At 36.9% G+C, this 26,610-nt stretch overlaps 1 protein-coding gene across 1 annotated transcript; it reads right to left on the bottom strand.

Annotated features, from left to right (window-relative positions):
- Window positions 1-1,939: 1,939 nt before the first annotated feature.
- MED30 (mediator complex subunit 30) lies at window positions 1,940-24,816 on the bottom strand. The gene is made up of 4 exons (XM_041769506.1): window positions 24,499-24,816; window positions 16,423-16,581; window positions 14,369-14,473; window positions 1,940-3,998 (listed from the first exon to the last, which is right to left on the bottom strand). The coding sequence occupies exons 1-4, from the start codon at window positions 24,673-24,675 to the stop codon at window positions 3,903-3,905; spliced, it is 537 nt and encodes a 178-aa protein (XP_041625440.1). The 5' UTR covers window positions 24,676-24,816; the 3' UTR covers window positions 1,940-3,902.
- Window positions 24,817-26,610: the final 1,794 nt, after the last annotated feature.

The raw sequence follows: 26,610 nt of genomic DNA on the forward strand, positions 1-26,610 counted from the left end.
CAAGGAACATGCCACTTGGTGATCCCGGTGTCGTAGAAGAATAAGACCTCAAAGTATAGGGAAAACACAGGCTCACATTGTTTTTGTAAATGTCTAAATATTCTAGTTTTGGAATGCAGATACATATTGACAACAGGAAGAATTTTTGAAAAACAAGGTGTGAACCATCAATGCACATGCTTACTGATGTAAAAGCAGTAGTGCATAATTTAACCCTATGTGAAAATACAAACTTAAGAAGTATTAAATCTAATTCTTTTAAGTTAAAAAAAAGTGAAAGAATTCAAGACTGCTACCTTGTCAGCAAAATATATATGCATTTGGAATACCTTTCAGTTTATGCTGAAAAAAGTTAGTCCTTGGTTCACAAATGTCTTATAGGAAGGAATAGGAAAGATTTTAAAGCATCTAGTCATGTTGGACAAATTTAAAAACACTCAGGATAACAAATTCTATGAGCTGTAGGATAAGCACACATTTTAGTTTAAGGCTGAAAGACTCTTCTATCTAGCTTAAACTTCCTTGGGAATTTAAGGAAATAAAATGAATTACTCAAACTGGAACTATATCAAAATGTCAAGTTAACACATTTTGGCTTGTAATGGTGCCAAGGGACCTACTGTTTGAATGATCAGGGCCTTAGGTTTCCAAATTATTTTAAAGATAATTTTATTACCAGGATGCTAGAGTTTTCATTTTATTTTCTTAGCTCTTCCCTATCTGTGCTTTTTCCCAGGCTAGGCTAACCAAGACCTGACAAGATCACACTGTCATTAATTAAAACAGCTGCAAAGAAAGATGTCAACACAGAAGTCTACACATTCAGAAAACATTTTAACAATCTTCTCATAGTAGTGAATAACACATTTGATTTTCTGTAGACTCTTCTTGGGTTTTTGAGAGTTGAGTAACTCATTAAGGTAATACTATAAGGAAGAGTGAGCATCAGTGGACTGTGTTTGTTTGCCGTTGTTTTTCTTGCAAATTTTCCTAATTAGTGCCTTTCCCCCCTATATGTTTGTTACCTGCTCCATAAGTTTTCCATGACCCTCACACCCAATTCCTGGTTTCAGAGATTGGCTCATAACCTGGGTAAGTCTAATCATAGCACCTCTGTATGCAGTAGTTGGTCCAAAGGTTAGTTATATGGCTCCAAACTGTGCTAATCAGGGCCTATTAGACTTCTCTGGAGTGGGAGAAGTGGCCCAGCCTTGGGGGTTGGGGTACAGAAAAGACATAAAGGTGGGAAACCATCTTACCCACTATTTGGAGAAAGCCTATCTGCAGTAGAGAGACTGGAGCAGAGAGACAGCAGAAATCAGAGGCACTGCAATCCTGAGGCACTGAATCTTGCTTCTAATTCCTGAAGCCCAAGTTCCGGCAGTGTTTCTTTGATTCTGTGAGCTCTTCTAGCATCCTTTCTTTTGCTACAGGAACTAATAAATCCCTTTTGGCTTAAACCACGTTGAATTGGGTTTCTAAAATTTGCAACTAAAATTCTAATACAGATCAAAATGCCACCTATCCTTTTACAGACAAGAAAACGGAGGTTAACTTGCCCAAGGCCACATAGCATAACTGAACTGCCTTTCTGGCTCTTCAATCTACTTACTGGCATGCTCTCCCTCAAGTTGGAACTCCCAAGGGTTAGTGGGGTCTGTGTGTTTCATAACCCCCAACACGGTCATAATTGGTCCCAAGTAGACTTGTAATTGGGTAAAACGGCATCAGTTCTGAGGGCTAGGAGTACACTCCCAGAATTTGGGGCTATAGCCCTGCAGCTGAGTGTAGTAGCTGCACTGATTGTTGCTTCACAGTGGAACTACCCCCATAGAACTAAGGCCCAAAAGAGGTGATTCCCACATTCCCTCCAAGAGTTGAGTGAGTTTGTGGCATCTTGAATGATCTAAGGAATTGAATATGACAAAACAAAAAAACATTTGGTTAAAACAATTTTTGTAACTGCTTTATTAATCAATACTAATTAGTCAATACAAGCACCAAATTTGCGATAGTAACCAGCAATCTACCATGCAACGAATGTACTAGTACTGAACATCTGTAAAAACCTTGCATGTCCAATTGGTGATAGGTTAAATAAAATGTAATACCCTTAGATACTACAGATTTCTGAGGTAGATTGAATTATCGGCCCTAATTCCTTTTTTTAGAATTTCTTTTTCTTTTTTTTTTTAAGATTTTATTAATTCATGAGAGAGACACAGAAAGAGAGAGGCATAGACACAGGCAGAAGGAGAAGCAGGCTCCATACAGGGAGCCTGACATGGGGCTCGATCCCCAGTCTTCAGGATCACATCCTGGGCTGAGAGCGGCACTAAACCACTGAGCCACCCAGGCTGCCCGGCTATCGGCCTTAATTCTTATCCCTGTCCTAGCTTCTTATGCCTGTGCTTGAAACTGCAGTGCCTCCTAATGTGGGCAGTTAACTCCTCATCTAACACTGGGCTTGCTCAGGAGAACTGCCTTGACACATGTAAGTTAGAGGGTCTAAAGAAAGAAACCCATGGACGTGGTTAGGCTTCTCTTCTTATGGTTGGTATAGGTGGAATCTATAGAACTTAAAATGAAATTTAACCTAATTTTTGAATAGGTAGTATTTGCATGGTATAAATTTCAAAGGTACCAAAGGGTTTACAGTGAAAAGCAAGCATCTTCTTTACCCTCATCCTCAACCACCCAGGGTCTCCTCCCCAGTGGAAGCTAGTTTCCAGGTTCTTGTGCAACCTTCTGGAGAAATTTTATCCATACATAAGAGAAGTTGAATAGCAATATTTACTATTGAGTGAACCAGGCAAGAGATAACGGCTTCTGGATCAATCTGAGAAGCTGAATCTCTTATTTGAGGATACATTATTTATAATCTAAGAGATTAGCTCCCATAGGCAGACCTACAAAGGACTTAGTATGGATCAACTATCAGTCTACAAAAGCACTTGTCATACAGAGCAATCTCATTTAGAACTTAAAAATTTGCTGTTTCCAAAAGGGATTCAAGATTACTTTAGGGTGTATCTGAAGAATCAGGTAGGATGTTGCTTCTTGGGCTAAAGCAGGTAGCACATAAGCACATAGTTGTGATTTCAATTTTCTTTTCTTTAAGATTTAATTTATTTATTCATAGAGACACAGAGAGAGGCAGAGACATAGGCAGAGGGAGATGCAGGCTCCTAATGGGGAGCCTGTTGTGGGATTTGATCTTAAGACACTGGGATCTGGGATCACGACCTGAGCCAAAGGCAGCCGCTCAACCACTGAGGCACCCAGGTGCTCCTGATTTCAATTTGTGCTAGACTCAAATTATTTTATTCTCTCCCATTAGAGACAGACCATTCCAATTAAGACCCAACACTTGAAACACATGGTAAAAGTAATTTTCATATATTTATAGCAATATACAAGTTAGCTATTTTCTCATTTTAACTTGTTTGGGACTCCACATTAAAAAAAGTTAAGCTGAAATGGTGATTACATGTTAATTTTAATTAGTTTGTACCACAGATAGACTGTACTTGGTGTTTTCATTCGCAAAAATGTTTAAACCCTTAACTCTCCTCAGAGGTTAATAAAATGAGCAAAACTACCATTGATCAAATTGAAAAATTTATTTACAAAACTTTTTTTGATTAAAAAATTCAATTCATGAAGATTAATCAAAACATAAACCCCATCAAAATTTATTACAATAATCTTCCGTAGAATTAATAGCTTAAAAAAAACAAACTGCCAGTGAACACTTTGATGTAAAACTGCAATGTAAAAATAGGAACTTTACTTCTGGTGAGTAGAATAAAAGCAGATAAATAATCTTTTTCAAAGGGAAAAAATACTTGAGGGGGAAAAAATGGTATAACATGTGTAAAGCCGGAAATTTAAATACCAGCTTAGTTTCTCATTGCCAGCATGGCATTTAGATCCCAGATGAGATTTCGTAATTGATCCATAATTTGCTTCAGCTGTTGATTCTTCTGTTTGAGTTTCTGTAGAAACAAAAGAATTTATCAGAAACGTTTCATGAATTACAGACCATGAAGTTAGAAGATTAAAATGTCAGAAGTCAGAACTCTAATGATCCAGACAGAAATTAAGCTAACTATTTCCTGACTGCAGAAGGTCTCAATCCTTCTCTGGCCACAGGAACTCTCTGAAAGGCAGTGAATTCTGATTCCGCCCGCAGAGGCCCCTGGCTCTAGCCCCTGCCTCCTGTTTCCACCTCCACTCTCCACCATCAAAGAAATTAAGCTAAACATTTAATTGTTATAAAGCCTAGGATAGAGGTTTTTCCAAGACGCAGTATAATGTAATGGTCAAGAGCACAACCTCTGAGTCAGCTTCTCTGGGTTTATACTCCCCTCCTTCACTAACTAAAGATAGGAGGCCCAATTACTTAACCTCTCTGTGCCTCAGTTTCCACATCAGAACAATGGAGGTAATAATTGAGCCTACCTCGTAAGAGTTGGTAAGAGGACTAAAAGATTTGATTGACATAACCATTTTAAAATTGGGCCTGGCATATAAGTAAGCATTCAGCAAATGTTCCTCGTAGACACTGAATGAAAAAAACTGTCAATATAGGAAATAAGGTTTAATGAAAATACAATGCCTGATGGAAGTAGTCTTTCAAAAAATGTGGCAGAAGTCACTGTTTGCCCACAGCATGAAGTATGATCCACTTCTGATTGTGAAAACTGAAGACAAGTGGCGCAGTCTCTGATGTAATCTTTTTCACAACTGAGATCTGCTGGATGCCCTGAATGCCCATGGCCTGCAGCTCTTTGTATCTGGGTTTCTACTAGACCACGGTTTATTAATTTCTCTTTACGCATCTGTCCTTCAAATCCTATGTGGCAAATATCTGCTTAGGTAAAACAAAATAGAGAATTTCTGGTCAAAGTATTTACTAATTATTATAATACTATTACTATTCCGTAATCTTTTAGAAACATTACATTAGGAAATAATATCTTTAATTAGATAATTTTGAAGATACTATATTAAGATATACTCCTGCTAAAGTAGTATATATGTTCATTATAAAGAGTCCTAAGACTCTTCGTTTTGATTTCATTAAAGAGCCAACTAAGATTAACGAAGTTATAGAAGTAATAGAAAGTAGCTTAAAGGGAGGACCAAGAAACTCTTACTGGAAAACAGAAAAATAATTTACATAGATTTTAATATTTAATATTAAATGTAATTCGTATTTGAGAAGAGAATACAGCACAGATATCAGGACACACAGTACACAGGGCATCTGCACAGTATACAGTATCATGAGGCTCACTTTAACATTGTTTTTGGGAAGAAGATACGGTTGGTATTTAGTTACTCAGTCTCCTTGTTGAGCTTTCAGATGGCCCATCTTCTGGGCTCTGTTGTCCTAAGTATGTGGCAGTTATTTAAGCAACTGTGTACAGAATCTAATCAAATGGACCCTCATAACTAGATGAGGTGATGGGTGACCAGATGGTCGGTACCAAGCCCATAGAGTCTTTTGCATCCTAGAGACCAAGAAGTGGATGCTGTGCCAGCAATCAAGGGTAGTAGCAAACAGAGGCGAGAAGAGTCAAGGTGCTCTCCCATATCCTGGGAGGCTGGAAACCTCAGTCCCAATTCTAACTTTGCCTCTGACTTGCTATTTCATCTTGGATAAATTCTTCTTCAGTTTTCTTATGAGATGGCATCATATAATTTACAAGGCCCCGGGATCCCTGGGTGGCGCAGCGGTTTGGCGCCTGCCTTTGACCCAGGGCGCGATCCTGGAGACCCGGGATCGAATCCCACGTCGGGCTCCCGGTGCATGGAGCCTGCTTCTCCCTCTGCCTGTGTCTCTGCCTCTCTCTCTCTCTCTCTCTCTGTGACTATCATAAATAAAAAAAAAATTAAAAATTAAAAAAAAAATTAATTTACAAGGCCCCTGCCAATTCTACTTTCCATACATCCAGACTAAAAAGGACAGTTATGCAGACACAGGCTGAAAACCAGTTAGGTTTATTTCAGTGAACTAATTACTAGCTTCAGAATGGTTCAGAGTCAGCTGCCCCATCACGCTGAGCCGTCGCTTGCTCCCCTAGCCATGAGAGACTATATAGCTCCTGCAATGTCCGCTCTCAAACCTAACTTTTCAGGGAGAATGGAAAAGAGCTACTGAGTAAGAATAAAAAGAAGAGAAACAATTGTGGGTGAACTTTAAAAAAAAAAAGTCTTATTTGAATTAGCACCTTCTGACATACTTTGAATATGCTTACTTCTAAGTTTCAGAACTTTTCTTTGGAATGGAATTCTGAGATTGTAACACTTTCTGTTCTATATTTACCGAGGGTATATTATGTACCAGGCTCTGGGTTAGGCATTGTGAGGGGAGAAAAATGAATAAGGAACAATCCCTGCCTTGAAGAAATTCTGCATCAAGGAGAAGGAAGATAATGCCCAAATGACTGGATTATATAACCTGGTAAGGGAGATGCTGTGTAACCCCCAAAGATAGAGACACTGCCTCTTATGGGTAGGGTGGGCAAACACAGGGCTTAGAAAAATTGGTGGTGAGCAGAGTGGAAGGAGGATAAACTTGGGCTTGGTGGTGGGTAATAGGGACCCATTAAAATTCTTGAAGAAAAAAATATGATTTCAACTTAAATGAAAGAGGTTAACTGGGCAAATGTGTGGGATGGATTCTCCTGAATAATTGGTCAAAAACCTGTCCATGGAAAAGAAGGAGCAATGATTTAAATTTTACAAACAATTGAAAACCATTATTCAAAGGCCAAGTCTAGTAAAATAAGCTCACTGGTCAAATTTTCAGTATAAATTACTAGAAGGAATAAAATTATATTCTTGGATAGTTAAAAATACACTTTAAAGTCAGTATCAGGGGATCCCTGGGTGGCGCAGCGGTTTGATGCCTGCCTTTGGCCCAGGGCGCGATCCTGGAGACCCGGGATCGAATCCCACGTCGGGCTCCCGGTGCATGGAGCCTGCTTCTCTCTCTGCCTCTCTCTCTCTCTCTCTGTGTGTGACTATCATAAATAAATAAAAAATTAAAAAAAAAAACAGTATCAAAACAGGTCTGAAGGCTTCCATAATGGATGCATCATTGGCGTAAATGCATAATTTAACCAATAAGACTACTTTTAAATACTCATTTGGAAATACAAATTCTAATATAGTTGTTTTATTAAAAAAATTAGCCTCATTCTTAAGAAATAAAGTAAGAGAACTAAAAAATGTAGGGCATTTTCAAGGTAATATTCAACTTCAGGTAATAATAATTAAAAATATATTTTAATTATATATATAATAATAGGTACACGTAATAATAATTTAAAAAATATATTTTTAAATTATTTATTTATTCATGACAGACACAGAGAGAGGCAGAGACACAGGCAGAGAGAGAAGCAGGCTGCATGCAGGGAGCCTGATGTGGGACTCGATCCTGGGTCTCCAGGATCACATCCCAGGCTAAAGGTGGTGCTAAACTGCTGGGCCATCGGGGCTGCCCAGAAAAACATATTTTAAGGCACTTGGAAAGTTGTTCTCAAGATGCCACAAAGTTTTCAAATTAAAAAAATTAGCATACAAGTAAGATACCTAGAGCCAAAACACATCATGACACTATCAGTAGCAAAGCTGACAGTTATGCTTATTAGTGCTTAAATTGTAAATAAATTTTCATGACATGATACAGGATTTAATATATACAGTCTTGCCCCTGATTGATTTTAACAGAGGTTGACAGCTGCTATTATCAAAATCCATCAGCTGTGCCTAATTTGTTACATTAACAGGTGAATGTGTAAGTAGAGCACTTAAAAAAATATTTTTATGTTGTCATGCCATGTAATTTAATATTCATATAAGGGCTGTGACCATTGGTCAAAAATGCTTTAAATTTTAAGTGCATGGACTCAATTATGTCAGCCTTGTAAAAATACTCACATGGTTCTTCAATTTCTCCATTAACAAAACAGAATTCATTCTCATGTCCTTAAAACATATAGTCTCAAACAGGTGTTTGGTCTTTACTTGAATATTAGGGCTTATGGATTCCAGAATCATGAAGAGAAAATGAAAAGTATTAAGCCAAAAATCTGACTATTGAAACTCAGGCCATCATATCATACCAGAATTTACATCAAATACTGATTACAAAATTTTGTACTCCCAAATTTCATGGCCTATGGTAGGTATTGGTGGCATATATACATTGTTAGAAGTCAGACAGACCACATATTAAATAGTAATATTAATAGTAAACATACCATGGTACAAATACAAATAGTAAACATACCATCAATGTGGTGTTCTGTACAATTTAAGTATACAAAGATGTAATATATTTTAAAAATGAATGAAAGTTAACTGAGCGGTGCATAAAACTACTTATTTTATGTAGTTTATTTAAAACCAAAAATACACATTGTAATAAGTAATAATTTTGAGTATTTTTAATTGAATGCCAAGAATACAATTTTATTACTGATCATATAGGCCCATAAAACAACTTAATCATTTAATATAAAAGCAAATGTCAATGTGTTAAAAATATGGTCTGATTATTAAAGTATTTAAATTCCAGTTTTTCTTTTTTTTTTCTTTTTTTGTAAATATCAAAACAAATGAGTACATGAAAGGAGGGTACTGCTTTGTTTCCATTAGTCTTCTGTCCTCATAGAAGACATTTATCCATTTGTGTGAAATGTGCACAGTGGTAGATAACACATCTGATTCATGGCAGAAACTCCCACACTTAGAATGATGACTGGCACAGAGCAGGTACCCAAATATACAAATATTTTAATATTCTATTAAAAAAATCAAAAAGCCAAGTCAAAAGCTTTCCAAATCTTAGAACAGAAAAAACAAACAAGGAAAAAAAAATTCCTAGCAGTCATTTTGCAGCTTATTCTTTTTTTCTTTTTTGTTTCCCAGTTAAATATGGCCTGTTGGTATGAAAAAAAAATACATATATGGCTATTAAAAATTATTCATTTTAATATTCTGTATCAAATTACTTTGATGTGTATTACTAGCTCAGATTGCTGTGAACCTTAAAGCTCTCCTACTACCACCACCTAATAACTAATAACTTAAAAAAAATCTGTATAACAGGGAAGAGAATTGATAAAAATAGACAAAAGGAATATAAAAATTTAAGTTTATGAAAACAGATATTTATAAGTAGTTGAAAAGTTAAAGGATTTAAACTTTATTTTTTAGTAGCATCTGTGTGATTATATAATTAGATTAGGGCACCATTTTACCATCTGTAGGTAGCTATTAACAAAACATTCTTCATAGAAACATTCAGCTGTGTGAGCCATCAAGGCAGAAAGAAAAATATATCCACTGATCATGACCTTACTTAGTGTTACAAAAATGTTCTATTATATATTTTAATCTTGTAGAAGGGAAGTACAGTTGGTTGAAATTGGAAGAAAAGAATAGGTAACGTTAGTAGCACTAATTATACATAACTTATTAAGAGTCAAAATATGTGTTACATTCAATTCACAATTACAATGTTTTATTTAAGAAGTTAGTTAAAAACCTCTAGATTAAAGAAATCCACTTTGCTTGGTTTTTAACTATTCTTTTCTTCTTTATTTTTTAGATTTCAGTTTGAGTTAACCAAATCTTAGTCCTCCCCTCCTCCCTTTTTCTTAAAAATCTCTCGTTTACTAATTCCCTACTTCTGTTTCAAAATATAGTAATAGTTCCTAGGAAGTCAGAGGTAGTTAAGAAGCCATCAAATGAGGATTTTCCCTGCCACTCAAGATACTTTCCCCCTAAATTCTCTTTAAAAGAATAATTCCTATAGAAACATAGGGCTAAACTTTAAATTTGTTCAATTCAAACATCTAGATTCTTTCTTCTTTGTAACAACCTTCAGTTTAATGTTAACTATAACAAGTTCTACCCCAAAGTTAGAAGCACTTAAAACAGCAAAATCAGCAGATTCAATGACTTAATCAAAGAAATAGTTCTTAAATGCCTGAAGTATAATGGGAACACAAAATCTGAATATGGGCTTTTATTCCATAAATAGACAAATCTTCAGAAATACTGTGTATCTATTCTGTGTATTGAAATAAACTTGTTGCAGATAAACGCTGTGGACTAAATTCATGCGTTTATCTCTTCTTTTCCGCAAAACTTTAGTAAAATGGCGAGAGGAATGAAAAAGCTATAATCCTATGTGGGGAAAAATGATCAGAAAGGAGACTGTAGCAGATGCAAGGTGGTAGTTTTAGAGGAAAAGTAGAAGGGGAGTGGCAAATGACTTGGGAGGAAACTACGACCCAGGTGGATTCAGAGACACCAGCCACTGAGAACAGGGCTGCTCCTCCATGGAGACTGGAGGCGGGTGCCAGGGCAACAGCACCAGGTGAGGCCTGGGGATTAAAAACTGGAGGAACAGCTGAAAGAGCTCCAGGGACTAGCAAGAGTCCCAGATGCACACTCCTACTCCTCATGAGCAGGTGACTGAGTACTCTCTCCCTGTGCCCTGCCCCACCTCTAAGGATTAGGAGCTGTGTTTTTCTATGAAACTGAACCACAATGGCTGTGGATTCAGTGCCATCAGAACGGCAGAAGGAAAGACAAGAGCATCTTTATGTAGGCACTTGAAGATTGTTCTCTGAAGAAACTAAACAGCTTTAAAGAAAAAAAAAAAATCCTGAGAAAATGATAGTTGGGGGTCCCCCCCGCAAAAAACCCAACTTGCTTCCCAATCTCAACATGATGAAGTCCACTCACAAAGCCTATTATTAGCTTTCTAGTGACTCATTCTTAAATACAAATGGCTCATGATTAAGCATCAGAGTTCATCAGGTCTTAATTTAGAGCCTCAATCTGGAAAGACAACAAAGTGAAATAGAAAGGGGTTGCAAACTATGGCACATGGCCTGTTTCTATAAGGCCTGTGAGCTAAGGATGGTTTTTACATCACAGCAAAGATCTTATATGTCCCACGAAGCCTAAAATATTTATTATCTGGCCCTTTAGAGTTTGCCAAATCCTATTTGAGAAGATTATGGAAGAATACCTTCAAATTTCTGAGGGAAATTAATTTATAACATAGAATTTTATAGCCAGCCAAACTATCAAGTGGATAGCCATAGGAAGACTAAAACTTAAGTCCTTATATTTCTTCTGAAGAAGCCCACTAATGTATGTACCTTACCAACAAGGCAATAAACCAAGAAAGAGGAAGACATGAGGCTGAGGAAACAGTGAGGCCAACAGAAGGGGCGAAGGGAGCCCTAGAACAGTGCTGAACAGCAGGCCTAGAGGGCATTCAATCCAGACCTACTGAGGAGATGGAGGACTCTGGGGAGAAAAAAAGAACCAATAAACTGCCTGATAATTTTGACTCTGTGGAAAAGCTGGAAAACAGTGCTGAGATGCTGCCCCAGATACACAATGAACCAAAAAATTTTTTAAAATTACAGAATTACTAACTCCAGTAGGACAAATAATTGTTCAAGGAAATGAGACCCCAGTTTAATATGTGGCTAAACAATAAATAATATTTATGTGCCTTAATAATACAAACACAATACTTATTGAATCCCAATTATGATATAACCGTATTGAAAAGACTGGGGGAAGAAAAGTATGTGGAGACTGGAAGAAAGTTAAATCCTAAAGTGGGGAAAGAAATTTTTTTATAACTTATCCTTCCTATCAATTATGCCCTTCCCTTAAAATTCACAAAATTCTAAATCAATAGCTAGAGGATTTTTTTGATTATATACTGTCAAAGTATTATTGTATTCTGATTATATGAAAGGTCTTTAAAAAAAATCAAGAGTAAGTTATTCCTAAGCCAACAAATTGGAAAAGAAGAGGAAAAACTCAGAAATAAAAAGTGAAATAAAACATGTATTTAGAAAAATTATACATTTCTTTATTTACACAGGCTTTTTCCCCCTAAAATATCATTAAAAGCTTTGGTAGAGAATAAACTCTATATATGTCATATGCTCTGCAAAGTTGCCATTATAATGCTGTTTTATTTATATACATATTTCATTGTATTTTATAATTATTACACAGAAAAATAATAGAGCACGTCTGTTGTGAATTAATGCATAGATTATCAACAGAAACATATAACACTTCTTAATGAATGCCTCATCTCTCTAGACTACCAAACACCATCATTTACTCTTTGAGATGTAAATTAAAAGTTCCCAATTCCCTTCTCCTTCCCTATAAATTTCTTACTGTAAGTTCTTTATACTCATTCATCAGTGTCAAATTTTGCTGGAAATATTCTTAATTTGTATTTCTCCTTTCATGAAAAAAATGAAAATTTTATAAAATCCAGCTTTTTCCTTTCTCTTGAGTTTTGATATATATTTTCCCTAAATTTTTCAATATTTTGTTTTTCAGGTCTTATTTTCAACTCTAATATTAATTTTGACATATGGTATAATGAAAAAAACTAGGTAATTTCCCCCCAAAGTTTCTATTTTTAAAGACAGATTTTCCACACAATCCCTCTTTTAACACAATAAATTCTTATACAATAGGACAAGTATTTTTCTGGCTATTATATTACTAATCTATCTATTCTTGTACCATTACTTCACAATTATTGTTTTTTATAATATTCTCTATATTACATTTTAATTTTTGAAGCAAAGAGTTCTATTTTATGAGAATTTCTTTTGATGTTTTAGTATATTCACACCAAAAAAAAATTCCAATTTGGATTTTATTTGGATTTGTTTTTTCATTGTACTGAGCTAAAATCTTATTATTTTATGTACTTTCAAGAGAATTCATACTCAAGACTGGTCATTTTTAGAATATTTACTGTCTACGCAAGACTTTGTTTTTTTTTTAAATTATCCAAAACTTCTTTTACGTATCATAATAAGTTTAGTCACATATATCATTGATAATTCCTAACTACTTAATATTAGTTGTTGTAATTATGAATAGGATTTTTTTTTTTTTTTTTTAGATTTTATTTATTTATTCATGAGAGACAGAAAGAGAGAGAGAGGCAGAGACACAGGCAAGGGAGAAGCAGGAGCCCAACGTGTGACTCGATCCCGGGACTCCAGGATCACACCCTGGGCCGAAGGCAGGCGCTAAACCCCAGAGCCACCCAGGGATCCCTGAATAGGATCTTATAATTGGTTTATAACACTACAAGAAAATGGTATCATTCATATTAAGCCCTTTTATCAAACTCTTATTGACTCTAGTTGTTGATCAACTGAGTTTCTTTGAACTTAACAAGTTTGAGTTATAATATTATGTACAAACTTAACAAACGTGTATAATATTATAACCCATTTCCCAAAGTTTGTTTCTATTTCCTGTCTTTTTGTTCTGGCTAGAACGTCTAAAATAATAATAAACATAGTGGCATTGGTATACAGCATCTTATTTTCGGCCCGTTTTTAACAGAACTAGTTCTGTATTTCACCCATATGAAAATGTTGGCTATTTATCTGAAATAAATTTTTTTTAAGACTAATAGTTTTAAGTGTTCTTTGAATCAGTAACATTTGAATTCTATCAAATGTCTTTTAAATCTGAGAAAAATTTTTTTCCAACTTAATGCACTGATACTATGTATTATATATGTAAACTAAATTATCCTCATCTACCTCCAAAAACCCTTTCTGGCTGTGATGGATTGTTAATATCTCGATGAATTCTACTGACTAGAGTTAAGAATTTCAGGATCAGAGCTGGCAGTGGCAGGTGTGTGTGTGTTTGTGTTTGGAAGTGAATTAGTGAGACTGGTATTTACTTATTGTGCTGTTAAGTTTTGGTAATCACAGGCCATGTTTCTACCACAGAATGAACTGACAACTTTTCCTATTTCTCTTTGTTTTATGAGAACTATCTGAACATTGTCTTCTAAACTTCAAAAAATATTCAGTAATAATTGCATTCAAGTTAGGAACTTTTGCAGGATGGAAGGTGAGGTTGGCTTATTGCTTTGATAACTCTCAATTTCTTATTCCACTGTTGAGATATTCACATTTTCTGTTTGTAAATTTTTATCATTTGCTGCTCCAAATATATGCTGTAAGCTAGAAAGCTAGAATTCTGCCTGGAAAAGAAAAAAGTAAATGAGTTGTGACTCAGTGCCTATGAAGCTTTTCTAAGAGCTTTATGGTATGATTTCTGCGATCTTTCTTTTGACAATTTGGGTGCATTTCTGCTTACCTTTTTAGTTCTTGGTTATACTCTAGGTTAAATATGCCACAGAAACAACTATGTAATTCTATAATTCAAACTATGTCTTTGAATTACATAGATTGCCTTGTAATTCTTACGCATAATTCTGAAATATAAAGTACACAGACTAATAACTCACTTTATTCACTTCAGCAATTTCTCGCCTCTCTTCACTAGCAAAACGAGGTGGGCCAGCCCGATCGTCATTCTTTGAGCCATCTTCTTCTACATATGGAATTAGTTGCTGGGAGTGGCAGACAAGAGTTAAAAGTCAAAAACATGATGCAAAGTTTTCAATTACACTGTATGCAAAATCTTTCTGATTAAGGTTAATTTTTATGCTTTTCACCTTGGGGTATATAAAACTGTATTTCACGTGATGGCCTAAAATAACAGCATTAGAAGTTTATCATTTCAGTGCCTCCTAGACATTACACGTTCAGGTTTCTTTTACAAACTAGCTCTTATAAAATTAATTGTTGCATACAGTTAAATAATAGACTACCTATTCAATCAGCAAATATTTAATTTTCAGACACTGGGTGAGATACTGCAAAAATGATAAATAAGATATGATTCCTGCCCCTAAAAACAATTACAGTCCATTTGAGATAGAACAGGCTTTCTTTCATTTATACTAGAAAGAAAAGAACTTCATGGATGTGCATTATATGAATGTCATTTACTTTATTATCTAGAACCTCAATGTTTATGCAAATTTCTAGAGGTCTTTTAGTTGGGAAAAAGTTTCTCATAAGAGAAAAAAATTTATATAGTAATGAAACATCTAGCAGAATTATAATGAAATACATATGGTTTGTGATAGGGTTTATTTGAAGCTCCTCATAAACATGACAAGAAATTTCAGGAATCATTTGGTCTCTACCATCTTATATCAACAATGCAGGAATAGGCTAGAGGTAAACAAATGATACAACCAGGAGTCAGTCATCTGGCCAAACTTCTTCAAATTCTTGGGAAAAACATAAACTTATCCACATCACAACCATTCTTCCTTCCTTTCCTCTCCTAAAGATGATTGATTTCCCTTCCTGTGTTTTGATTTCTTCATCCTCCTGTCTTCATTATTTATCTCCCTATCCCCAACCTCTCCCTACTGTTTTCTTCCATTATAATCTAAACATGTCTGGTCTCTTTCATTTAAAGGTTCTTTTTCCTTTCGTTTCTCTCCTTTTCCAAAACCCTTGACACCAACCCTCCTTCCATCTACTGTTTTCCTCTTTTTATCTAAGCTTTTTGAAAGATTGTTATCTACTTGTTGGCTTTAGTTCCTTATTTCCTGTTTAATCTTCAACCCATTGCAATCTGACTTTTTGTGGCTAACAAACATCTAAACAAAGCTCTGATCATATGTACCAACAATTTTCCTCGAGCAAAATCTACTGGACAATTTTCCTCCCTTATTTTCCTTGACTTTCTCTCCAGCATCTGACAATGTTGACCACATTGCTGATCTTTCTCCTATATCTCTGATCACTTCTTTCAGGCCATTTTGTAGTGTCTGTTCATCCCTTACACGCTGATCACTCAGAAAGAAAGGACTTGTCACATGAAATTGTTCTCCACATGTAGTAAGAGAGCATCCAGACCTTCCCAGCTACTTTTGTTGGCAGAGACAGAACTTGTCAACAAGGGCCACTTATAACAATATCATATACCTAGCAAACTAAAATACATGTTACCCAAGATTAAGTTTAAGAAATAGATTTTCAAACAAAAGTGATTCCGCTAATCTAAATTAATAATGATGAAAACAATATTTCCTCTGTAAAGAACTTATTTGAAAGCCATTTTAAGAATATTTTTACAATACTATGAAAACTCTTTCTAAAAAGAAAATCAAAAAAAAAAAAAAAAAAAAAAAGAAAAAAGAAAATCATGCACTAATTTAATTAAATTGACCCTGGCAGCAATAATAAACTTGCCACAAGACAACTCCTTCCTCCCAACAAAAATTCAGTAGAGGCTTGGATGTTCAAATCTACAAGTTATTAACATGAAAAGACAGTACTAATTCTATGCATAAATAGCATATTTTCACCTTCTCTAATCAATAGTAAGACCAATATAGTTCAAAATCTGAAAATATTGTGAGAAGACAAAGAGAAAAGGGGGAAAAATTACAAAGGTCTGGCATCTTACATTCATTTTCCCTCTACCACTATAACTTGCCTCCACTGGAATGGGATCCATTCCTCCGCAGTTTTCATTGCATTTGTCATAGACCAATCTCAGCTTCCTGAAGAGAATAGAAAGTTGGCGAAGATGATCTTGTAGCTTTGCTAGCCGGTCTTGATATGTTCCAGTATGGTAAGTGACACCATTTGGCAGCTTTTCAGGCAAAACAAGAATAAGACAGATATGAAGTAACGGCAATTGAGATTTTCTGTAAGTAAAGCTAGCAAAAGAGAAATATTTTTAAAGCACTGTGTAAAAGCAAACTGTTTTTCACAATTAATCAAGGGTAATTTTAAGAATTTAAGAATAATTCTTGTTTATTTGTTAGCTTCTTGGTGTCCTGTTTCAGTGCTGTAAACCAGCCCTAGAAAAAACTCTGATCAGCTGAGATACTTTCCCCACAAACTGTGTATTATAACTTTAAAAATAATGCCACAATTTTAATATTATTATTACATAAGGGCAGCAAGCTGCTGAACTCGAGTATGGGAAGTTAAAAATAAAATACAATTTAAAGAAAAAGAAGCGGCAATAGAAAAGTCCAAAGTGATGATCAGGGCTTTTCAGCAGAAGAAAGAAACAGTATACTGCTGCTATAGCAAAATAATCTCAAAATACCTTAACTATAAGGTAATTAAGATGCTCAAGACATGCACTAAAACAGAAAGCTGTCACCAAAAGTTTTACCACAAAAAGGAAATCAACAGTAGGAGAGAGAGATGCAGATCTGTACTTGAGCATCATTAATAAATTATTATAATAACTGCTTATAATCATAGCTCGGTCTTGGATGCTTACATATTTTTTAATTCAGGAGTTTTATCAAAAGATGCCAAAAGTATGTGCCAAAAGGATAAAATTACAGACACATGGCGATTGACTATTATTTAGAACTTGTAACTAAATGCACCTTTTGTTGCACTGCTGAACCTCATGAACAAAATCTTCCTTTCTCTGTACATCTCTGTACATCAAAGTATTCTTTTTTTTTTTTAAAGATTTTTTTTTTTTTTTTTTTTTTTTTTTTTTTATGATAGTCACAGAGAGAGAGAGAGAGAGGCAGAGACACAGGCTGAGGAAGAAGCAGGCTCCATGCACCGGGAGCCCGACGTGGGATTCGATCCCGGGTCTCCAGGATCGCGCCCTGGGCCAAAGGCAGGCGCCAAACCGCTGCGCCACCCAGGGATCCCACATCAAAGTATTCTGTACAGCATTTTATTCCCACAATTGGATCTGTTACATTATACCATTAGATTTAACATTTAGATCATATTTTCTAGTACACAAGATGGTTTGATTACTAGCATTCACTTATATACTATCTTGGGGATTAAAGTGCCTTAAGACCAAGACACTAACTACTACCCAATAGCTAGAAGATTAGCCTTTCTAAACCTGTTTACTCTTTTTATTTTTTTAAACATATGAGGTAGAAATGCAAAAAAAAAAAAAAAAGAAAAAAGTGCATGGTACAGAATTTGGGAAAAAAAGAAAACAGAACACTATCATTACAAGTAGATAAAACAGTAAACATAAAAAAAAAAAAGACTGGAAAAACCTACACACAGTTGATAAAAGATGCAACAGGGAGATCTGCTTGAATAACTTATTTTTTTCTTTTCTATCATTTTCAAATTTCCTGCAGTGTCACAGTTTGGAAGTTAAGGAGATGGATCTTCTGAAATTATTTGAAATCAGTTCAGAAATTCTCAAGCATTAAAACACCCTGAGGACAGTATCTCCAAGAAACATTATAAAATATCAAAGGCTGAATCAGTTAAAACTTTTATTTTTTTTAAAGACTTTATTTATTTATTCATGAGAGACAGGAGAGAGAAAATGAGAGACAGAGACAGAGACATAGGCAGAAGCAGGCTCCATGCAGGAAGCCTGATGTAGGACTTGATCCCAGGACTCAGGGATCACACCCTGAGCCAAAGGCAGATGCTGAACCACTGAGCCACCCAGGTGTCCCAGTCAAAACTTTTAAAAAAATGCATGACAAGTCCATCCATCAAAAGGCGTTCAACTAAATACAATGTAGGATTTCTCATGAACTTTCACAATCAGAGAAAAGTTTTAAAGGATCCCTGCTTTCCTGTTTGGGTGATAATAAGTGGTATAATGATTACATCTTGCATAAAGAAGAATTGTACCTTTACCCGTATCTTTATTTATTAGGTTTAATACTTGGCCCATATCTTCTACTTTGTGAAGACTGTAAGTTATTCACATTTATATCCTGTATTTTGTATAGTGTACATCCATGGAAGAAGGTTTTAAAGTACAGTCTGAATTATTTTACTTCAGTGATTTTATCCATAAGTCTGTACTTAGATTCACTAAGAAGTGTGTTATGTAAAATAAGTAAATCCTTTCATAAAGAAAAACAAAATCCTTTGAAATGCAAAGAATCACCCTCTTCAAGTTCACCCACTCAACCAAGTTTGGGTATTTTCATAGATAGCATCAGGTTCTCAAAGAAGGGAAGATTTAATTCCTTCTAAAAATTCCTGCATGCTTTTCATGTGTCAGGCAGTGTTCTAGAAGCTACAGGAAGTAGTGAACATGAGAGAGACAAGGTTCCTCTACCACAGAATAGAAGTTGTAATAGCGCCTAAGATCTCTTGGTATAAATCCACAGTATACATGTTTAGCTGAAAAGTTCATCAGTAACTATCTCACTCTTGAATGAAGAGTGAGAACTACTCTACTATCTACTAACAAAGATCTATAAATATACGATCATACCCTTTGACACCAGAAAGGTGTTCAACTAAATTCAACATCCATTCTTACAACGAATATATAAAACACAGAGTAAAAATTTCCTAGCACTATAAAATACCTTTATCTCGGTTAAAAGGTCAGCACCAAGATTAGTGTGGGAACATTAAAAACCTCATCACTGAAGTCAGGAACAGAATAGGCAGTCTACTAAGAGCACTAATACTACTAGTGAACACTGTTCTGGAGGCTCTGGCCAAGCCAATTAGAAAAAAAGAAAAAGTTTTGAAACACTAAAAAAGGAAGTAACATAATCATCAGTATTTATTGATATGATATAAATGATATGATACAGTGCTACAATCAACGAAAGTAAAGAAAGAGTGGGAACAAAATAATGTAGAGAAAACAGCTTTACTTTCATATATGAAAACGAAAATGAGAAAGGAAAAAGACTCCATTTATAATAGCACCAATAAAGATAAAATATCCGGTAGATTTAAAAATTTCAAGATATAGATGAAAACTTAAAACTCCTCACAGGGACACACACAAGAATATATTTGTGTTCTTAGTAAGACTCAACATCACTCTGATGTAAAGTCTCTCTACGTTAAATCAACCTAATAAAAGGCTAACAGGTTTTTCTCAGAACTAATCAAGCTGATTCTAAAATATGGGTGGAAAAATAAATAAGGACATCCCGGGCAATTTTAGAAATAAGTGTAAACACACTATGGAGTCACAATAAATCTAAGAAAGTTTGGGATTACTACGTAAAAGGCAGCCAAATGGAATAGAGCATCCAGAAACAGACTTGTTTGTATAAAGTAGCATGGAGGAATGAAAAAGAATTATTCGCCCTTTTTGGAAAATGTAGGGCTGGGCCATACCTCACACTTTATAGAAGGATAAATTCCATATGGGTCAAAGTTTTCTATGTAAAATTGAAACAAAACCCAGAGATCTTCCTGATTTTGAAGTGGGAAAGTTCTTCCTAACTTGACACACAATGTGAAATCCTAAGAGACTGATAAATTCAACTGCTTTAAAAAGTACATACGTATGCCAGAACTTCCATAAGCAGGGCCCAAGCACAGACAACAGACCAGGGAAAAGAAATACTCGCAAGTTCTATCACACAGATCAAGTTTTTCTAATATGTCATAGCTAAATCGATACACTGAGGGAGAGGTTAAAGAAGACGCCCCCAAAAGGGCAAATAATATGAACAAGCAGCTAGTAGAAAAGGAAATATAAATGATTCATGACTATACGAAGAGACGCTCAAACTCATTCAAACTAGGAGAAACCTAGAGTAGATTTTCTTTTATCATGTGATCAAAGGTTCAGAAATAGAACCTTGCTGTCAGAGCCCAGTTGTTGGTCTTGGTTAGGACATGGTAGCATAAGGTGGCACAATGCTCCGTGGAGGGCAATTCATCGAAATTCATCTAATTACAGAAGCACAGAACCACTTCTAAGAATTTATCCTACAGGTATACTTGCACATTTATGCAGGAGGTTATTCATTGCAGTATAATAGTGAGATTAAAAGCAACCCAAATGCCGAGAGAACTGTTTGAATAAATCATAGTATTTCCATGCAGTGTATTCCTGTATATACACTTTAAAAGGAAAAGGAAATATATTCTGTACAGACTCCAAAATATACCGAGTGAAAATAGGAAGGTGCAAAGTGTTGTGTATAATATACTGTTATTTGTGAAAAAAGGGGGGAAATGAAAGAACAAACATGCACATTGCCTTAAATATGCATAGAATATCCGGAGTTATACACAAGAATAGTAATAAAAAGCATTAACATTCACTGTCTGTGGAAAGGGGCTGTTAGATAGCCAGCAGACAAGGATGGGAGGGATATCGTTCACTGTCATGTCCTCTTTTAATTTCTGAATTCTGAATATATTAAATTTTAATTTTTTTAAGATTCAAAGGATAACAACAACAACAATAACAACAAAAACCTTAAAGGATAACAAAACCAAAGCAGTTATTTTCTTATGCAGGGAATCTTAACCTGGGACCTAGCAATCCTTGAATAAAATTCCCCCTCATATTTTTTTCACCCTTAAGCTTTACTCAGAGCATATACATGTACATTTTTCTCAGAAGAGAATCTATACTTTTCATCAAATTCTCAAGAGACTAATGGAGACCTTATAAATAAGGAACCACTTCTCTAAAACACTTAGAAATAATCTCAGCAGTTTGTATTTATGGCACTTCATCCTTCTGGATTAATAATATAGAAAACAATTTAAAAATTTTTAATACTTCAAAAAAGGTATTAAGAACTAACTAGATTACGTATGGTCCTGGTTTGTGCCTGACTGGGTGACTGGTACTGAGGGGGGCACTTGATGGGATGAGCACTGGGTGTTAATGCTATATGTTGGCAAATCGAACTCCAATAAAAAAATATACAAAAAAAAAAAAAAAGAAAAAAGAAACACATTAAAAAAACCCCTCAAACAAAAAAAAAAAACAAAAAAAAAAAAAAGAAAGAAAAGAAAAGAAAAAGAGGCCCAACGAAATAACTATCATAGTCCTTCACAAATTGGTTTTGAATATATGTCCAAATGTCATCTAGTTATTGATTATACTTTTTTAAAGACTTTGGTTCTTTTAGTGTAGGTCTTGAGTGTGTATTATATCTCTGTTAATTCTATACAAAGTGTTGACAGCATGTTAGTATTATAAAGAGATTAGTAGGAAGAACTACTAGGTATGTGTGATGTTTGGTAAATTCTTCTCTTTAAGCCTATTTCCTTAACTGTAAAATAAGGATAAAAATATGTCTTAGAACTGTTTTTACAACGGTGTGCCTGACCAAGAAAGTACTTGATAAATGTTAGCTGTAAGATCTATTAGTCCTAATTCAGTACCTAGTGTATAGCAGGGTAAAAATAAATATTTACTAAATTCTAAAAAACCATTTAATCCTACTTTAATCATTTTTAGATATTAATTTTTAAAACTGCCAACAATTTCATGTCTTCTCTGATTCCCTCTGTATTGTGTTTCACACTGGCACATTGATATGGTGAAGAGATTTCCATGTACCTGAATTACTGTTATAGTGCACCCACTGAAATCAGAGTTCTAACAGTGTGAAGACCAGGTTTCAGATTTACCCTATCATTGACTCTTTGGACAAGTCACTTCATCTCTTTAGCAGAACCCTCATAAAACAAGAACAATACCCACATCACAGAGTAGTAAGATAAGCAAGCATTAAAATTAAGCAGTAAGATAAGCAAAATGGTACTGGAACAACTGGATATCCAAATGCCAAAAAAAAAAAAAAAATGCACTTGAATCCACATTTATGATACAAGAAAATATACTCCATGTGCATCAGACCTAATCCTAAAACTATAAAACTTCCAGGAAAAAAAAAAAAAAAAAGACAGGAGAAAACATTTGTCCCTTGGGTTAGGCAAAGACTTTTTAGGTACAACACCAAAAGCAAAATCTGTAAGAGAACAAATAGGTAAGTTCGATTCCATCAAAGTTTAAAATATCCGTTCTTCCAAAGGCCATGTGAAGAGAATGAAAAGCTACAGACTGGGAGGAAGAATCTGCAAAGCAAAAGGACACATACCAACAAGCGCTGTCAAGAGGAGGAGTACCTGGGGCCCTCCAACACTGCTGATGGGAATGGACAATGGCACAGCCACTTTGGGAAAGCTTCTCAAACCCTAGTTATTTGCCATATGACCCGACAGTTCCACTCCTAATCATCTATCCACTCAAGAGAAATGAAACGTGTTCACACAAACATTTGCAAGGTAAATATGCATAGCATTACTTATAACGTCTCCAAAGGGGAAACAGCCCAAATACCCATCAACAGATGAACAAATTTTAATTTATTCACACAATGGAGCACTATTCAGCAATCAAAAGGAATGAACTATTGATATGAACTACATGATACATGCTGAACCAAAGGAGCCAGACCAAAAAAAAAAAAAAAAAAAACCCAAAAAAACAAAACACAAAAACTACATAGTGTAGGATTCTATTTATATGAAACTCTAGAAAACGCAAACTAGTTATGGTGCCAGAAAGCAAATCGGAAGTTGCCTGAGGATGGAAGAGCAAAGATTTCAAAGGGACCTGAGGAAAATTTTTGGGGGTGGTGGATGATGGTTTCTTTTTTTTTTTTTTTTAAGATTTATTTTTATTTATGTATTTTTGTATTTATTTATTTATGAGAGACACACACAGAGAGAGGCAGAGACACAGGCAGAGGGAGAAGCAGGCTTCATGCAGGGAGCCCGGTCCGGGACTCCAACCGGGGTCCCCAGGATCACGCCCTGGGCTGAAGGTGGTGCTAAACCGCTGAGCCATCCGGGCTGCCCGGATGATGGTTTCCTAAGCAATAAATACGTGTGCCAAGACTTTATATATATAAATGTCATTTTAATATATGTGTGGCAGTCATACCAAAAATAAAAATGTCTAACAAAACTGGTTAGCAGAATCTGAAGTCTTCAGCTCCTCGAACCCTCTGGAAGTCTTTCTGCTTGAAAAAGAGGTGGAAAGTTAAGGCAGTCTAAGGAGGTCAACATAGTGAGAGGGCCACCTCTTTGCCCTGAAAGGGACAAGAGTTTGCCCAGAGAACCAGAGAATCCGGTGGAAGGTAGAAAAACGAGGCTGCGTTTCTAATGGCTGAGTAATATTCCATTGTATAGTAGACCACAGCTTCCACGTGGAGGGACCTGGAGGGTATTGTGCTGAGTGAAGTCAATCGGTGAAGGACAAACATTACATGGTCTCATTCATTTGGGGAATATAAAAAATAGTGAAAGGGAATAAAAGGGAAAGGAGAGAAAATGAGTGAAAATATCAGTGAGGGAGACAGAACATGAGAGACCTCTGGGAAATGAACAAGGGGTGGTGCAAGGGGAGGAGGGCGGGGGGTGGGGGTGACTGGGTGCCGGGCACTGAGGGGGGCACTCGGCGCGATGAGCGCTGGGTGCTATGCTAGATGTTGGCAAATCGAACTAAAAAAAACTAAAATAAATTAAAATAAATAAAAAATAAAATTAAATAAATTAAAAAATTTAAAAAAAGAAAGAAAGAAAGAAAACGAGGCCGCGGCCCTTCTGAAGTCCTCTGGGGAGCGTCACCTGGACGTACATCACAGAGTCCCGGGCGGCGGGGGCACGTCCCTGGGGAACACCTGGAAGGTCAACGGGGCGGCCCTGTACTGGAGGTGGCCCAGGGCAGCCCGCCGACGCCCGGGCCGCACCCCCAGGGGACCACGGAATCGGCCCCCCTTTGGCGCGGGAGCGCCCCGCCTCTTCCCACCTGCATGTTCCGTAGGAGCTGGAAGATCTCCATGGTGCGGTACACGATGTCCTGCACCGTCTCCTGCCCGATTCGGCACAGGGACGCGGTGTTGACCTCCCGGGCGGCCTGCTGGGCCTGGGGCCCGCCGAACGGCCCCGGCGCCATCCCCGACGCCGCCAGCGGAGGGGTGGACATGGCGAGGCTGCGGCCTCAGGCCGGCGGGGCCCGCGGCCGGGGTCAGGGGGGCCGCCCGCCGCCGGTGCTGCCGCCTCCGCCGCGGAAGACGCCGACGAGACTCCGGCGGCCCGATTTCAAAACAGCGCCCGGGACTTCCGCCCACCGTGACGTAACACGTCATCGTAGCGTCAACGGGGACCGCCCCCCCTTGGTGGGCCCTGGGAACCTTACCTCGGCGCCAAGCCGGCTGCGATTGGGCCGGACGCCTGGGTGGGGCGGGACGGAGGAGTCGAGTAACCAATCAGCGGCTGCACTCCAGCCAGGGGGCGGAGCTCGTGCTGTGAGGCCCTTGGGGTCTTTTCCCGGGTTCTCTCCTAGGGTCTCGCCCTGTCCCTGGAGTTCCTCCCAGAGCGCTCATTCTGTGTTAGTTTGCTTGCGGAGCGTGTAGTCGCGACGAGGCTTGCAGCATTGCTATCCTTTTGCAGCCAGGAAGCAGACTCAGAGGGACTAGTTTGACTTGTTTAGTCGCATGCACCTTGCAACTGGTAAAGCTGGGGTTTGAGTTTGGAAAACGGAATTCCTGACCCTGCAGGCTTCACTGTAACCCGATACGGACTCTTCCTTTGCTCTTGGTCCCTGCTCAAATGTTGGTTTATTCGAAAAGCTTTCATGATCACCCTATATAAAAATAACACTACACTCCCCTCCCCCCCTTCCCCCACCGCCCTACCTATTTTTCTGACTTTGACACTTATTACTGTCCATGTTCTGTATGATTTTCGATGTGTTTACCTTTGGATTTCCCCTCACCTTATAATAAAACGCAAACTCCATAAAAACAGACTATGCAAAAATAAAATAAAAACACAAAAAAACCAGACTAATTATATTCTCAGCACTTAGTGATTGGCGTATAAAAGATGCTCAATAGCTACATGTTGGGTGACATAAATATAAGAAAACATAAAGTCATTCTACCACCTACCTCCTACCGCCCGTATCTAAAGTAAAGTAGGGGTTGGGGGCGAATGAAGAATGTGAAAAATAGTGATAGGCCCAAAAGTATTGCATTTTAAAAAGTACCTGAACACTCCATTAGTAAGGGCTTTATAAAGGAAATGGTGACTAAAGATTGTACAGGAGCCTTTGTAGAGATTTTAAAGGTAGTGATTTATACATTCTTAGTGAGCAATCATTATTTGACAAATACTTACCTCCTATAGGCTGGGTGCTAGGAATAGAGATAACAGTAGTGGACAGGTAAGGCAAAGCCAACTATTGTGATGGGTATTTTGAAACAAATGTTTGAGGTCCTCATACCAAGGTGCTAACAATTTAGGAGATCAGGAACAATCTGAAGGGAGTAAGTTGGGCCCTGATGGTGGGTGGGTGGGGATGTTGACCATTGGAGGCTTTTCTATGAAGGGGTCAAGGGACAAGGAAGGCCAGTGGGAAGTGAGAAGGCCTCCAAATGCTTTCTGGGGTCTGAAGTTTAGTGTGAGGATGAATGTCAGGAAGTGAGGCTGAGGTCAGAGGCGAACCTTGGAGGACCTTCTAAGACATGTCGGTCAGTTGGGGCTGTCTTCTGAGTGAAACAGCAACCCTTTGAAGAGTTTCAGGAAAGAGGAATAATTACCAGAAATATTTAATCTGGAAGGTTCATTCTGGCTTGCAAAATGGAGAATGGTGGGTATGTACTGTCTCCTTCTTCCCTCCCAAAGAAAGAGGGCAATGATGAAGATGATCTGTAGTAGAGAAATAGTGCAGTGGGTAACTGAGTAAATATAGGTAGAATCTAAAGAACTTGATGGGAGCATGAAGGAGAGGAAGGAATTAAAGATGACACATGTTTCTGCTTGAACAGATGGGTGATGTTTATGCCATTTACCAATAGGGTACACTGAAGAAAAACATGTTTCAGTGAAATTATGACTTGTATTAGTTTCCTTCCCA

Source organism: Vulpes lagopus, chromosome 9, assembly GCF_018345385.1.
Source record: "Vulpes lagopus strain Blue_001 chromosome 9, ASM1834538v1, whole genome shotgun sequence".
NCBI classification, from domain to species: Eukaryota; Metazoa; Chordata; class Mammalia; order Carnivora; family Canidae; genus Vulpes; species Vulpes lagopus.